Source organism: Passer montanus, unplaced genomic scaffold, assembly GCF_014805655.1.
Source record: "Passer montanus isolate IOZ18808 unplaced genomic scaffold, ASM1480565v1 scaffold39, whole genome shotgun sequence".
NCBI classification, from domain to species: domain Eukaryota; kingdom Metazoa; phylum Chordata; class Aves; order Passeriformes; family Passeridae; genus Passer; species Passer montanus.
Genome location: NW_024368707.1, coordinates 7,681,934 through 7,697,006, shown reverse-complemented (window position 1 = coordinate 7,697,006; position 15,073 = coordinate 7,681,934). Strand labels below are relative to the sequence as shown.

Below are 15,073 nucleotides of genomic sequence, written 5' to 3'. Positions count from 1 at the left end.
TAGGGATTGCTTTACCTACCACAAAAGTGTTTCCAATTCTGCAATGGCATATGGCAGCTACGTATCTGTCCCAAAACTATCATTAGATTACCCAGTCTGAAACCCCAGGTGGCTTCAAGGGAGACAAAAATAACTTGCCTGTGTGATGCCACATTCCAAAAACAGGGAAGGAAACAACCAATCTCGTGGAGAAGGGAGATCAGGAAGCTTTACTGATCAGAAGTTGAAGAGGGATTTTTTAATACTATATGAAATAAAAAGCTTTAACTGCAGGACAGCAGCTCTAAAATGATGCTGACTCAGAGAAAAGCTGACCTCTCTTGTGTTGTGGGTATTCTCTGGAGCTGTCTTCTTAGCTAGTTTTTCTACTGCAAAATAACCTACTATGTTCTTATGAGTCACTGAGAGAAACAAGATATAAGATACTTGGTTACTAGTCCAACAATCCAATAATGTTTTGCTTGTTACATAAAACTCAAGGTGCTTCAGCTGAGTGCAGGTCTCCATTTGAAATCTCCCAAGAGCTGTACACACATCCTTCTCACCATTTATTAAACTCCTATAAAAACTTAGGCGGGAAGAAGATGTCTCAGTCCAGTCCACTGCTGATGGTGGGGCTAACTTCAGAGCTTCAGGGAAAGTTTTCGATACCTGGGGAAGAGAAACAAGATATAAGATACTTGGTTACTAGTCCAACAATCCAATAATGTTTTGCTTGTTACATAAAACTCAAGGTGCTTCAGCTGAGTGCAGGTCTCCATTTGAAATCTCCCAAGAACTGTACACATCCTTCTCACCATTTATTAAGCTCCTATAAAAACTTAGGCGGGAATAAGATGTCTCTGTCCAATCCACTGCTGATGGTGGGGCTAACTTCGGAGCTTCAGGGAAAGTTTTTGAGACCTGGGGGCAGTCTGTTGTGGCACCTTTCCAGAGCTGACCCACATGCTAGGGCAATGCCCAAGTGGAAATTAAAGTACCTCAATACAGCAGTTAGATACCCCCTCTTAGCTTCCTCCTCCTCAAGCTGAACACACCCAGTCTTTCAGTAGATGCCATCTGTACCAGCGCCCTGATCACCTCAGTGGAAGGAGTCTGTGAGTGATATAGGACTTTTCGGAGCAGAAAATGCCTCTAACACATGTCAGATAATATTCCTTCCCTAAACCAAGAGAAGATAGTGTTTTGGGAGAAAAATCAAGCTTTATTTATTTTCTAACTCAAAAAACAAACCCACAAACCTGAGGGCATATGAATTAAATTCTTTTGGATGTCTGTTCTCTTCAGCTTAATTCAGAGATCTGAAGTTCTCATTGATGGTAATGGTTGATGAGTGAGATGAAACCATCTCAGAAGAATTTTATAAAGACTCTGGTAGAGAGGTGAGGTACTACAAGTTCCAGCTTGATGAAAGCTGGCAGGGTCAGAATATGATTAGATACTTGATTTAGGGAGCTTCAGGGAGAACTAGGTCTAGACTGAGAAGAAGAAAGGCGTTACAGACACAATAGCACATTGCACAAAAGGCAGTTTGGACATTCTTTAATGCTGTTAGATATTCTGAACAGGTCAGGAAATACATAAATCAGAAACCAGGCTCTGAACCTTCCATGGGAACCAACCATTATTCTCTCTTGTCTTCATTGAAACCTCCCTGTCAGGTTTCAGTGGGGCACAGCTAGGTCTTTTCCAAGTGGGAAAAAATAGGATAGAAAAAAAATGAAAGGAAGCAGAAGGAGTCTCTTTTATTCAGAATAATGTCTTCCTTTTACACTACTCTGAGTGGAAGAAGGAGAATTTCTCTTCCCAGACATGATGACAGCGGGAGAAACAGGTCCATACTCCTGACTCTCCACTCAGCACAGACAGGACGAGTTACAATGCGTTATATATTTCCCATTGGATACACAGAGTGCACAGTGTCACAGCCAGCCCAACCGTGCAGCCATCACACTTAGACAGGGTGACAGTGCTGGAAGGACAAGCAGCTATTTCTGCCAAGCTTCCTCGCCCTCATGCTGGTGCATGGTCTCTCTGATCCAGTCCAGGTAGCGCACCACCTTGGTGTAAAGGCCAAAGGTGCCGCATTTCGGCCCCCAGGAGACGAGCCCCGCCGCATAGTACCGGGTGGCGTTCAGAGGATCCTGGATGGCATAGGCTCCACCACTGTCCCCCTGGCAGCTGTCCTTGCCACCGCCAGCGCAGATCATGTTGTCGGTGAATATGTAAACGACGGAATCGTCGGAGCCGTCTGGTTTCACAGATCGGCACTTGTCCATGTTCACCACGGGAATCTGGGCCTTCCAAAGATCACCAGGGAGCCTTCCTTTCTCTCTCCGGCCCCATCCAGCAATGTAGCCCAGAGTCCCTTCTTCCAGCTCATATGCAGGTGATTTACCAGGGAGACAGATGGGTGAGATGTTTGGACCCAGCTTCACAGGATCCCTCAGCTTCAGTAGCGCAATATCATTGTCAAAATCGATCCTGGTTTCTGCAGGCTCCTCCTTCCAACCAGGATGGATGAATGAAGCTTCTGGGATAAGCTTTTCAGCATCCTGTATCAGGGATTCTCTACGAACATTGATTACCCCAGCGTACATGGGGGGCATGTCATTTGCTGAGGCTCCCTCCAGCACGTGAGCTGCAGTCATCACCCATCTGTCAGAGATGAGCACTCCGCTTGCTCTGGGGTTACTGAAAAACACCTGCCAGGGGAAGTTCCCCTCTTCTGCACGGGTGCCTCCAAAAATCCTCCCTGTGTCTCGGATGGGATTGCTAGGCACCCCACAGACTAGAAAGAAAAGAAAGAAAGAAAGAAAGAAAGAAAGAAAGAAAGAAAGAAAGAAAGAAAGAAAGAAAGAAAGAAAGAAAGAAAGAAAGAAAGATGGGAGAAACACAAGATGGGAAAATTGGCAGTTACAAACTGGGGGTTCTTTGGTGCTGCTGAAAAGCCCACAGTCCCCTCCTTCCCGTGTCCTCTAAATAACTTTTTAATCTGAGTAACCATGTTTATATTTTATGCCACAGATCTTGCAATTAGTATTTACAGAGAAATCAAAGAAAATTTTAGAAAAAATACTATCAACACTCAGTTTAGATTTAAAATGCTCAAATTCAGTTTTCTGGAAAGCAGTTGTCATCCTGACAGTATGTCAAAGCTTGCAATTTAATTGCCTTCTAGTTGGTATTTTTCCTTTGCTGAATTATGCTCTTTAGATGAAGTCTTTGAAAAAATACTTGTTTGATTTCTTAGAAATATGACACTGCTCTTTAAATACATATCTTTTTGGTGTGGTTTGGTTGGGTTGGGGTTTTTTGTTGTTTGTTTGTTTCTTGGCTTGTTGTTGTTGTTGTTTTTGTGAACTCCAGATGCTCTCAGGTTAAGAGTTCAGATTTGTCACTGATGTTTTACCATTTTGCCTCTCCTTTCTATAAGTATGCAAAATCTTAAGCAGTAGGGGATCTTATCTGTGGGTCTTCTGGATGCAGAGCTGCTCCATGCTTTTTTGAGCAAAATGCTCAGTAACATTTTGCAGTATGTTAATAATAAGGACATAAATAAGAGCAATGTCATTCTGACATTGCTAGGAAACTGATTCCTTATCACATTGTCTTGTTTGCATTGAATCCTTAGTTAGAAAATCAGAGTTTAAGGGACTATAGCAGCAGATAGCTTCTAATTTGCATGAAGCAGAATTTTTAAGAGTTTCACATAATCATAGGAAGATTGATGCTGGAAGGTACTTCTCAGTGCCTTTATCTCAACCTATTCCTCCCTAACTGCCCTCCTCCCTGCCCTCCTAGCTCCAAAGCCAGGTTACTCAGGGGCTTTGACAGATAACTTCTGCTCATCTCCCAGGGTAGTGATTAACCAGCCTCTCTGGACAGCAGCTCCAGTGCTCTGGGGGAGCATTTTTCTTTAGATACAATCAGAATTTCCTTTGTTGCAACTTGAGCCTGTCATTGCCTTTTATTGCTGTGTCCCACTGAGAAGAATTTGGCTTCATGTTCTTTGTAGCCTCCTCTTGGGTAGTAAATTCCCTGAGCTTTATCTTTCAGTTTGCCTTTCTCACTGTGTACTTGTATAATCCAAAGCACTGTCTAAGCTGTGACTGGACTTTTAAGAGAGTTGAATCTCCTCCACCTGGCTCTTGTACTTTGCCAGTGAGGACCTGGGGCTTTGTAGGAGTGAACAAGAATCATCATGCACAACTAGGCCAAGTCACACTGCCCGGCTCTTGTACTTTGCCAGTGAGGACCTGGGGCTTTGTAGGAGTGAACAGGAATCATCGTTCAACTAGGCCAAGTCACACTGCCTCCTCTACGAGGGTGAACTGAGCAGTGCACAGGCTTTAAAATTCTCTCTATCAGCTGGAAGTTAAGAAAAGAAAAATACAGAGATGAAAGAAGCCGTGTTCTTCATATGCTGCATGCCCATACAGTGTTTGGTAGTACCTGGGACACATTTTGGTAGCTTTGTTCCCATCTCTTCATTGACCCATTCTCCACTGGCTGAGCACCGATACATCCCTTGGAAAACATGAGAGAAAAAAGGGTTCCATAAGGACACAATCAAGATAAATGCAGGGCAAATAACACTACTGTATATGACATATCAACCTTCTTATTTCCAAAGCAAGCACAACTTGTTAAACATTGCTGTTATCTCCTTACCAGGATGCTTCTAACCCTTTTTGAGAGAAACCTCATCTGACAGATTTCCTGAGTCCTTTACTTTCCCCCCAGAACTCTTTGTTACGTGTGACAAAACCTGCATGGTTCACTCACAAGGCAAACAGAGAGAGGACTTGCTAATGCACTTAAGGTCAACAGCCCAGGCATTGTTAGAGTGTATTAAACACAGAGGCAATACTAAACTACTGCCTGCAACACCACACCAGTCTTGACCTCATGGCACAAAATCCCAGCCCCATGACATGCCAGAAGCACTTCTTGGGCCTTTAACCCAGGGAACAGGACTGTGCAGCAGAGGCAATGCTCACCATGCCCTCTGTTCTCCAGGGTGTAGTAGGGTGCCTCACACTCATAGCGGACAGCAGCTGTGTACAGAGGCTCCTGGAGTTCGGAGACGTATGAGACTTGGGCATTGTCAACCTGAGGGGGATCACCACAGTTCACAGCTGTGGAGAAGAAACAGAAAGGATCAAATACAATCAAAGGAGCACCCTCACTCGACATTGTGATTATTTTGTATGACAGGGAACCACTCAGCTTCTCTAATCCGTGTACAGTCATGGGAGCTCACTTTCTCTGTCCCTTCAGCATGCTCACATCCCAGTATTTCAGTATCCTCCTGATCTGGAGATACAGTGGATCTAGAGCCTAAACACTCATTCCCATTCCCTTCCCACAATACAGGCACAGTCACTTACGAACACAGCTCAAGTGGGAGTTGCTCCATTCACCATTTTCCTGACAGCTGGAGAGAAAACTTGTGATGCTATCTCGTTGCTAGGAAATAAAACATTTGATCCATGTAAGTCTCAGGACATGAAATACATCTGACACAGATGCTCCAGTGGAGGGGCCTCAAAATGCTGCAGTGGCTGGAAGAGGATTCCTCTTACCACTGTTATGTTGAAAACTTTGGATTCCCAAAAGTGCTCAGGACCCCTGATGGGAACGGCCTCCAGGTGTCACTGAGCAGGCCAGAGGAACATATGCTTTTTTATTTCACTTACCCTCACAATTTCGTAGCCTTCCACACAGGTCACCTTCACAACATCCTTTAAGATATACCTGTCCTTCTTTGGGTCAACAACAGAGTTGGAGATGACATTCATGGGACAGGTTACAGCTTTGAAAAGATAGGTGGAAATCAGTAGTGAACCGATTCAAGAGTCACTCTCCTTCCAGCTCCCAACCTCTTTCTCCCCAGTGATGTTTTCCCCTAGTAAGCAGGCATACCCTTACTCAGTACCAGCAGCTGTGAACATGTTAACATGCTGTTGTGCCACAAATGTGACCTGGGACAAGCCTGTCCCTAACTCAGCAGCACAGGGAACACATTCCCAAGCGTTTACTCACGGTCCCCATAGTAGCGTATTTTCCAGCCTTTGTGTTGGATGCCCTGGTCTGTCTGGAAGATTATGTCAAGAATGTTGCTCCTGGTTTTGATTTCAGAAGGACCTGGGAATTTGCTGCCACAATAGGGACCGAGATGCTGTTTTCCAGAGACAATCTGGGAAAATACCAAACAAGAATAAATGAGAAATGTCAAATGTATTGAGAGAGCTATTAAAATACACACTCAGTGCATACATATTCAAATGTATTCCCACAAACTCCAGAAGACAACACAATTGAAGATAAAGTTAAGCAGTACCAAAGTCTTCTAAATATGAGGAGACTGATGGGAGATTCAGAGCACCCTGACTCCTGAGCTCCCTAATCTGCACACCTACAGTTAAGCTGTCGTGGCAGATCCCGTTGGAGTCGGCTGGCTCCACGTCGAAGTCGCCTCTGTGAATGGTCAGCACCACAAAGTAGCCCGGGCTCAGAGCCACTCGGTAGTCACAGCGAGAGTTCTCCGGGTACTGGTTGGGATAGTTGGGGCTGGCAATCTCCCCCGTTGGCTCAGTGAAGACATTTCCACTGCAGTTCACTAGGATTGAGGAAGGAACACAAGTAGTATTCAGAAAGGAACTGGTCCATGTGTGCACCTGACAAGCTCTCCCTCTTCCACCACACTGCCAGTCCGCCCAGCTACCTGCCATAACCATGTCACAGCATTGCCTCTTCCCAAGAAACTGAAGCCAGGGCCACTCTCTATCCAGTTAGCCAGGGACTTTAACTCCTTTTTACCCTCCACCTGAAATTTAGGCTTCCTTTCCTCATTCTCAGGTCCTCATATTATACTCCTTTCAACATGCACCATTTGTGATCTTGCAGCTTTTTGGTTCAAGCCAAGAAGGTCCTTGGTAATTTTTGTTTCCTTATGGAACTTCCTGTTTTTGTCAGAGATTTAAAGGTTCACAGATAGCAGTATGCTAAGAAGGGTTTCCATCATAGCCTTTAAAGAATGTAATTCAGTAGTTTTTTAATTCTCTTGCTACAGAAACAAAAATAAAAATGTTAAGAATATGTTAATAGAAATTCCTCAAACCACTGTCTTCCACAGTTCAGATTTGCAGTGGGATAGGTTTTTTCCTCCCAAAATATACCTGTCACAAATGGCTCAGAAGGTTGATAAAGTCTTCCAAGTGCAATATCTCACTTGGCCTAAATGAATTCTTGCTGTTGACCACAGGTCATGCACATCTCTTACCTCCACAAGTTTTGTTATCTTCATAGAGGAAATAATCTGGTGGACAGCTGCAGAAGTAACCTCCGATGTAATTATTACAATAATGACTGCAGGGTTCATCCACAAAATCCATGCACTCATCCAAGTCTGCAAGTGTGAAAAGATGAATCGGCCAAATTAGGAGAGGGCCCTGAGGGAAGGAGAAATTGAAGCAAACACTAGTGGACAACAAGGAAAAGGATTTATACTGGGCATACTGGAATGCAGCTCTGTCTGCTGGTATCTCTTTAAATAAGGAATTTCTGTAAGAAAAGCCCTTCTTGTCATCTTTAGTCCCAGCCTGGACACTACAGAGATTCAGAGGAGGCTGTTTTAACCTTACCCACAGCAACGTAGTAGGCAGCAAAACCAGTGAAACGTTCCTCGTTGGAAAAGTCTGACTGGAATGTCATAGTGAGGGTGTTGTGAGGGACACGAAATTCCTCCACAATCCTGGAGCCAGGGGCACGAGGTTTCTTCTTCCCACAAAGCACACCTTCGACATAGCCACCAGACAGGATCTGCAGAAGAATTCAGAGACACCTCACCTCACCCCTGCAACATGCGGAATTACCAGCACTTGAGTCTTTCAGCTTTTAGGTGCTCAGGTGCAGCCAAGTGGAGCCTCTGGACAGCAAGTTTCATGATACTCATAAGACACTTGAAGAGTGTTCCCTCCTACTGTCTTCCCAGTGAAATACTTTTTTAATTTCTCAGATATAAATTAATCCACACTGTTTGCTGTTAACATCCTTTCTTCAGGCCCACTTGTCCAAAAAAAATCACCAAAACACTGTATTTCAAAGCAGCAAAACCAGCCATGACAGTCCACAGTGCAGCCTAACAGGCTCATTGGTTTGTTGCAAAAGGACACAGGTTACTACAGAGCACACTCGTCCTTCTGGCCCACCTTGGTCCTCCTCAAATATGTCCTGGTGCTGCACTTGACCTTACTGGCCCTGTAAGAGGCAGAGCTATGGCAGGACAGGATGGTATTGTTTCTGTCTGTTTGTGTGGAAGTGCTTGATCTTTTGTGCCTTGTGGGACAACATAGAGCTGAGCTGGCTCTAAGAAATCTGTGGTGCATGGATCATAAAAAAACTGTGGTGCAAGGGACCACAGCACTTTATCTGAGTGGCCACCATCCCTATACAGATGGATTGTTTTGAACCTCCATCCTTTCCAATCAATTTCTGTTTGCAATACATCATCTCTGTCCACTCATCAATTTTTGTTTGCAATACATCATCTATGTCTACTCATTGATTAATTTCAAATAATTTCAGGCACAGACAAATATTGCCCTAAGAAAATGGGTTTTTTACTCCTTTTTTACAATGGCTAGGAATATGCCTTGCAACAGAGATGTGTCAGTGATTGTTAACAAGACTTTTCCTAAGAACATGGAGAAACATGGGATGGCATGCACTCAGTTGGCAGACAACACTGACTTGGTTATAAAGCAAACTTGAGCTGATTTCATGACTGTTAGTGGAGACACATCCAGTCATTTGGACTTCTTGGAGCTCAGAAGAGGAAGGCTGTGCGTAACTCTTCTCCCAGCTCTGAGCTTTCTGCACAGCTTTGCTGTTCTGTGCTCTAACCTGCAATCTTGCCTTTTTCTCACTGAAGGACACAGACAGTACCTTCACAAAGTCATATTCGCAGTCCTGTGATGGTTCGAGATCCAGATGTGTGAAATAAAGGTGAATACCATATCCCAAAGGGACCTGGATTTGCCAAGTTTCGTTCGCATAATTGGGATACCCCTGAGGATAATTGGGTGACAAGATCTCTCCATACATAGAGGCTGCATCAGCCCAGATGGGAAGACAGAAGAAGATCAGGGACCTGAGGAAAGAGAAGGGAAGGTGAAATGGCAGTAGTGTTCTCCATTTTCATATGTGCACTGGCTGGACAAGTGCACAAGCTGGACTTTGGCTGCACACAGCATGCAGCAGAGCTCCTGGCTCCCAAGTTTCAAAGGCCAGTGCTGTGGCTGTGTGGGGCTTGTCCTTCTCCTGCAGCTTTTCACACAGGAGTGCAACCTCAGTCATGCTCTCTGCTTGTCTCAGTCTCTGTAGGAGCTGGTAAAGCTGCAGGAGCGGAACACAGGGATCATAAGTGCTCTTCCTTACTCGTTGCCTTGTTCTGGAGGCTATTTGGGCTATAGATAAATTCAGATCTGAAAATCAGTAGAGACTTACAGTGCAAACACATGATTTATAGAATACAATTACTAATAAACCTTGAGATTTAATAACTCGCCACATCTGGAAAAAGCAATTCTTCCTTTCCTAAAACCTTCAGGAACTGGACTTTGGAATTATGCTCTGGGACAAAAAACTGTGATTGGTTAATGTTGCCTGTATGTCTGCCTGCCTGCTAAGCAGGTTGAAGATCCTAAAATGCCACCCTGGAGAGACTAGGTCAAGGTTTTGTCTAGGTCAACGTTTTATAACTCTGGCCCTTCCTGCACAGAGCAAACCCAAGCATCAAGAAGGGAGGATCCATAAAGACAAAATCTCTGTCTTGGTACTCACCAGTGCTCACTCCCTCCCCTTAGGACCACCAGTGAATCCAGACATTATACTGGTGCACAGCAAATTAAGACAGAGAACACATCCCCCAGGAGTACCCAATCCGTTCTTCCCAGCACCTCAAAAATCATGCTATGACCCTGGGTTTGGGAAGCACCTTGTCCTGACTCTTCTAGCTATCAAACAGCACTGGGGAATATCCTTCTTTCTCACATGTAATGCCTGCAAAATTTACCTTTTCTCCATAGTTCAGGTCTGGTTTTCTTGTCTCTTCTCTTTCCCTTCTCTCTTTTTTCTTCCTGTGCACACCCTCCTCCAAACGCACCCAAAGCTGAGTTTTGGGAAGGGAGCTCTAATTCACAATATCGCAGCACCCTCTATCTGTGGGATGCGGCTCCCCAGCCTTCCCTCTAGCGTGAGATGCTGGCTTTGAAAGCTCTCGGCAGGAAGGGGAATTCCCAGAAAGAGTTGCACAATCCTGTTGGCTGAAGTTGCCGTGGGGAGCGCACCAGTCTGGTTGTATTTTCGGGAAATCAGATGACTTTGGGGAAAAGGGAGGGGAATAGAGTTTTCGACTGCCTTCCCTCTCCTCTTTGTTCCCCTCCCTTTTTAAAGTTGGGAACAACATCCAAAGGGTGTAGAAAAGGGAGAGTCCAATGTTTCTGCACAGAAAACCCTGTTTGATCATCGTGTCCAGAGATCACCGTGTTGGAGTTCAGTCTCACTGCACCCTGATGGCCACAGGGCTGCTGCTACTGCTCCTCATCGGATGCTTCAGAGACCCCTTTCTAGGGAAAAAAATAAAAGAAAAAATAGTGGCCTATTCAATGTTATGCCTCTCTGAGGCTACCAGCAGGAGGAAACGTGGGTTTCTGGGTTCAGTATGGGGACACATTTAGGACTTGGAGCACATAACTACATTTTTATTTTCCAAGCGAGCTTTGTGTAAGAAAGAGCATGTTCATCATGTTCATGTTCATCAGACTCAGCCCCGCCGCAAGTTAGATCTAAGACTCTTGCAGAAAGGAGTTCAGAGACTTACACCAGGGAGGACGCTTAGCCCAGCCAGTGCCCACAAGCCAAGGCCAAAATACAAGATAAAATATCTGTCACTAATACTCTAGAAACCCCCTCCTCCTCACAAACCAGCTGCACAGGGATGGACTATAAATGAAAATCTAAAATTCCATTACAGCCTCTACCCTTTACAGCCAGCACAGCACACTCCAGAGCTTGTTTTAGACAGGGGAAAAAAAAGTGCTTCAGGTTTCAACAGGCCATAGGCAAAGTGTATTAGCACAGCCCATCTGAAATAGTCCTTTATATTGTCAAGGGGGAGAAACACCTCCAGATGAATCATAACTGACTTCACTGTAGTCAGGATAAAGGCTCTGCTGGAAGAACATGCCTAGTCTGTTTTCTTTGTCAAAATGAGAATGGAAAGAGAAAGAAAACAGAGTGTCATCTCCCTTCTGATGTCTCTTGGGAGCACAGCTCCATGTTTTGAACTGGAATTTTGAGAACAGGAAAACAGTGATGAAAGATACACGATAAATCATAGGGAGATGTTTTCTCCTCTGAGCTGTGCAGTGTAAAAACCCTGTCCGTGACTCTTCAAGCCACAATCATATTTGAAAATGGGCATGGCGGAAATAAAATGAGTGTGAACTGATATATTATGCATGTCATTTTATCACAAGGGAATTTCATATTTTCATATAAATCTGACTCGTCTGTAGCAGTGGTAGATGAATATGTGTATGAATATTCATAATTCTTTAGAAATTAATTTTTAAAATTAAGAAATTATTTAGACATTTAATTAAGAAATATGTATTATTAATCAATTAATTTCTATTAATTAAGGAAAATACCGCTGAAGATAGTTAAATAAAGAAGTAGCTGCACTTTATCTGGTCACATATCTGTATAATGCTAACTATTTATGCAGAAGACTGATAATATTGATATATATTTACACTGAATATATATACAACATTCGATTGCATTTTCTTAAACCTGTATTGTTTTTTCAACTCTTAAGATGAAACAGATAATATATTTCAAAATTTGCTACAACTATGTCAGGTAACAGTTTAAAAGAGGCAAAATCATGTCATTAAGGTTAACAAGTGATAACATTAAATTCGCCAATGCAATATAATTCTGCTCAGAGGCACACACATTCTCTTAAATTCCTAAATTACATGACCACATAGTACTTTTCCCAAATTGCATAAGGCAACCCTTTTCTTAAAATGACTCAGAGTTGTGTAGCTGTAACCTTTTTGCCAGATGTTATGAAGCACAGCAGTGTTCCAGGTTTCATTAAATTACCATTTAAAACAGGCTTGACTGGCTTGTCTTCCCCCAGGAAGTTGGGGAAAAAAAGTTTTTCCCAAGTTCTTAAGAAAAGCCACACACATCTCCATCTGGAAACACTGAGTCAGAGCATTTTTAAAAAGGGCATAAACATCAAAAGAGAAAACAACATTAACTAAGTGAACTGAGGGAATGTAAGCGGCAGGGAATCAAGGACATAGAAGTAAGAAATAAAATATCCTCAGACCTTGGCAGTAATTTGCTTGTTTCCCATTCTGACAATAAGAGGGTTCTGTGGGTTTCCTGCACGCTGCACTTCCCACCTCCCTCTTGTGACCCAGGCCAGTTTTTTTTGCCATTTGTTACACTGGGAGTCTTTGATAAACCCCTGGTAGTGCAGATGTGTTCTGGCTCAGAACTGTTCAGTACAATTCCCTGATTTCCACCTCTGCAAATCGTACCAGGGGGATTTTCACCAGAGTCTGTTCACCTCCTATATTCCCTCCATCACTGAGTCTCATTGCAAAGCTTCCACCATCTCCCAGTAAAACCTGGGGCTTGGGAACGCTGCTCAGTGCACTGCACCATACTGAGATGCCTGCTGCCTTCTGACTTCTTTCCCCTACACCCCTGGTGTTTCATCCATTACAGTAAAATATTCCTAAATACTTGTGCTTTCTTTCACTGAATTATGGAATGGTTTGGTTGGAGGGAACCTTGAAGGTCATCTAGTTCCAACCCCCCTGCTGTAGGCAGGGTCATCTTCCACTGGACCATGGAGAGGCTCAGAGCTTCCTCCAACCTGTCCTTGAACACTCCCAGGGATGGGGTCATCCACAGCTTCTCTGGGCAACCTGTGCCAGTGCCTCACCATCGTCACAGTAAAGGATTTTCTCCTAGTATCCATTCCAAACCTACTTTTCTTCAGGTTAAGGCCATTCCACCTTGTCCTATCTCTATTTGCCCTTGTGAGAAGTCCCTCTCCAGGTCTCCTGCAGCCCCTTTAGGCGCTGGAAGGGCTCTGGCGAGGAAGGACCCTTCTCTTCTTCAGGCTGGGCAACCTCACTTCTCTCAGCCTCCAAACCACCTGACTGCCAGCTGCCGCGGCGACATTCCCGCGCCAGGAGAACCCGCCGGTTCTCCCGGGCTGAAGTCCCGCCTCGCCGCTCCCGGCGGCACCGAGAGGCGGCAGCAGAGACCGGCGGGCCCCGGCGAGTGCCGGCCCCGGGAGTGCCCCGCCCGGCGGCACAACGGGAGTCGGGGGTGACTTCCCGGACCCGCTCGGGGTGACACCTCCTGGTCCCGGCACGGAGCGTCCGAGCCGCCCCGCCCGACCGGGAACCACGAGCTGCGGCTCCCCGGGAGCCGGCCGTGCCCGAGGAACGCGTCTGGCGTCGCACAGGACAGGAGAAGACGGCCTCAAGCTTGCCAAGGTTTAGCTTGGATATTAGGAGAAATTTCTTCTTCGAAAGGGCGATCGAGCGTTGGGACAGGCTGCCCAGGGGAATGGGCAGGAAAGCACATCCCTGGAAGTGTTCAGAAAATGTGTAGGTGTGGTGCTTAGGGACACGGTTTGGCAGCGCACCTGGCAGTGATGGGTTAATGGTTGGACTCGATGTTCTTAGAGGCTTTTCCCAGCCCTAATGATTCTATGATTTATTTGTTCAGTAATCTTCACACTGAAAAGGTGATATGATTTCAAGCATGCTATTCCCTTCCTGCCTCCAACATCCAGTTTCTCCATCTCTTTATTTTGTCATTCACCCATTCCTGGCTTTTTTTTTTCCCCACTGGCTCCATGGCCACCAATTCCAATTTCATCCTTTTAATGAAAACTTATTTTCATGTCTTTCCCTGCCTGGTATTCCAAGCAGTCTCTCTTCCCCCTCTATACTTCATTCCTTGCTAGTGGATATTTCTCTCCCCACCCTCTCTGTGCTTTTCCCGTGACATGGTTGTTGACAGCAGCAGACATCTGTCATATTTAATTTTATTCTGGCTCTGGCTTTTCCAGCATCTTCCTCCTCCCCATCAGTGTTCAACCCTAATCCCACACAGACACCTTGCCCCAAGCAGCCAGCTCCTCTCCCGTGGCCCTTTTGATCAGGATAGGCTCCTGTGCCTGCCTGGGAGGAGAGGCACCGTCAAGGCAGGGCACAACATTCCTGTTCCAGCTCCTCAGCATACAGGAAATGGTCCTGGAAGGAAAGTCTTGCAGGAGCTCTTGAAGAAGCGTCTGGGGTCTTGTGGCTCTGCTGTGGCTCTGGGAAAGCTGCATGGAGCCACTGGAACACAGTCAGTGGAACTGGATTTGCAGAAGCTTCAGCAGCTGCATTCCCATTGTGCCACATGTGAACCTCAAGCTTCACGTTAATGCCTGTGTAATGTTATGAAATTATGGTTTACCTAAAGGACAGTAAATCAAGAGTTTTGGCTACAGCCCCTCCTCCCAAGAATAACACTGCCCTTATTATTAAAATAATAGTAATACTGCTGAAAAGTAGTGGTGCACTCATCATGTTGTGACTCTTAAAAGCTACTCTCAGTCCTACTGTACTCTGACTCCAAGTAACTATCAAGCGTTTAATCTAAACAGGTCAAATATAGCAACATTTCAAGCAACTGGAAACAATCTTGCAATGGAAATTGTTGGGCAATCTCAGGAACAGATGCTGCTTCTGAAGCTCTTCTCTGACAACAGTAAATTACAGAAGTAAGCAGATCATTTCTGGTCAAACGTGCCTTGAGCAGGGTCAGACAGCCGTCATGCTCACAGAGAACTGATTTGCTTAGGACAGTGGCCTAAACACCAAAAACACACAACTGAACGTGGAAATGAGAGATAGCTATGCCTGGAAAAGGCAGTTCTCAGACTTTGCAAAAAATGTGGCAAATTTGTCCACTG

The 15,073-nt window shown here is 44.9% G+C and overlaps 1 protein-coding gene across 1 annotated transcript; it reads right to left on the bottom strand.

Moving 5' to 3' along the window:
* Positions 1-1,527: 1,527 nt before the first annotated feature.
* C1S (complement C1s) lies at positions 1,528-10,270 on the bottom strand. Its single transcript, XM_039718142.1, has 11 exons — positions 10,082-10,270; positions 8,953-9,157; positions 7,650-7,827; positions 7,289-7,414; positions 6,426-6,625; positions 6,049-6,202; positions 5,703-5,818; positions 5,394-5,472; positions 5,004-5,141; positions 4,456-4,530; positions 1,528-2,791 (listed from the first exon to the last, which is right to left on the bottom strand). Exons 1-11 carry the CDS (start codon positions 10,090-10,092, stop codon positions 1,989-1,991), a joined length of 2,085 nt encoding a protein of 694 aa, XP_039574076.1. The 5' UTR covers positions 10,093-10,270; the 3' UTR covers positions 1,528-1,988.
* Positions 10,271-15,073: the final 4,803 nt, after the last annotated feature.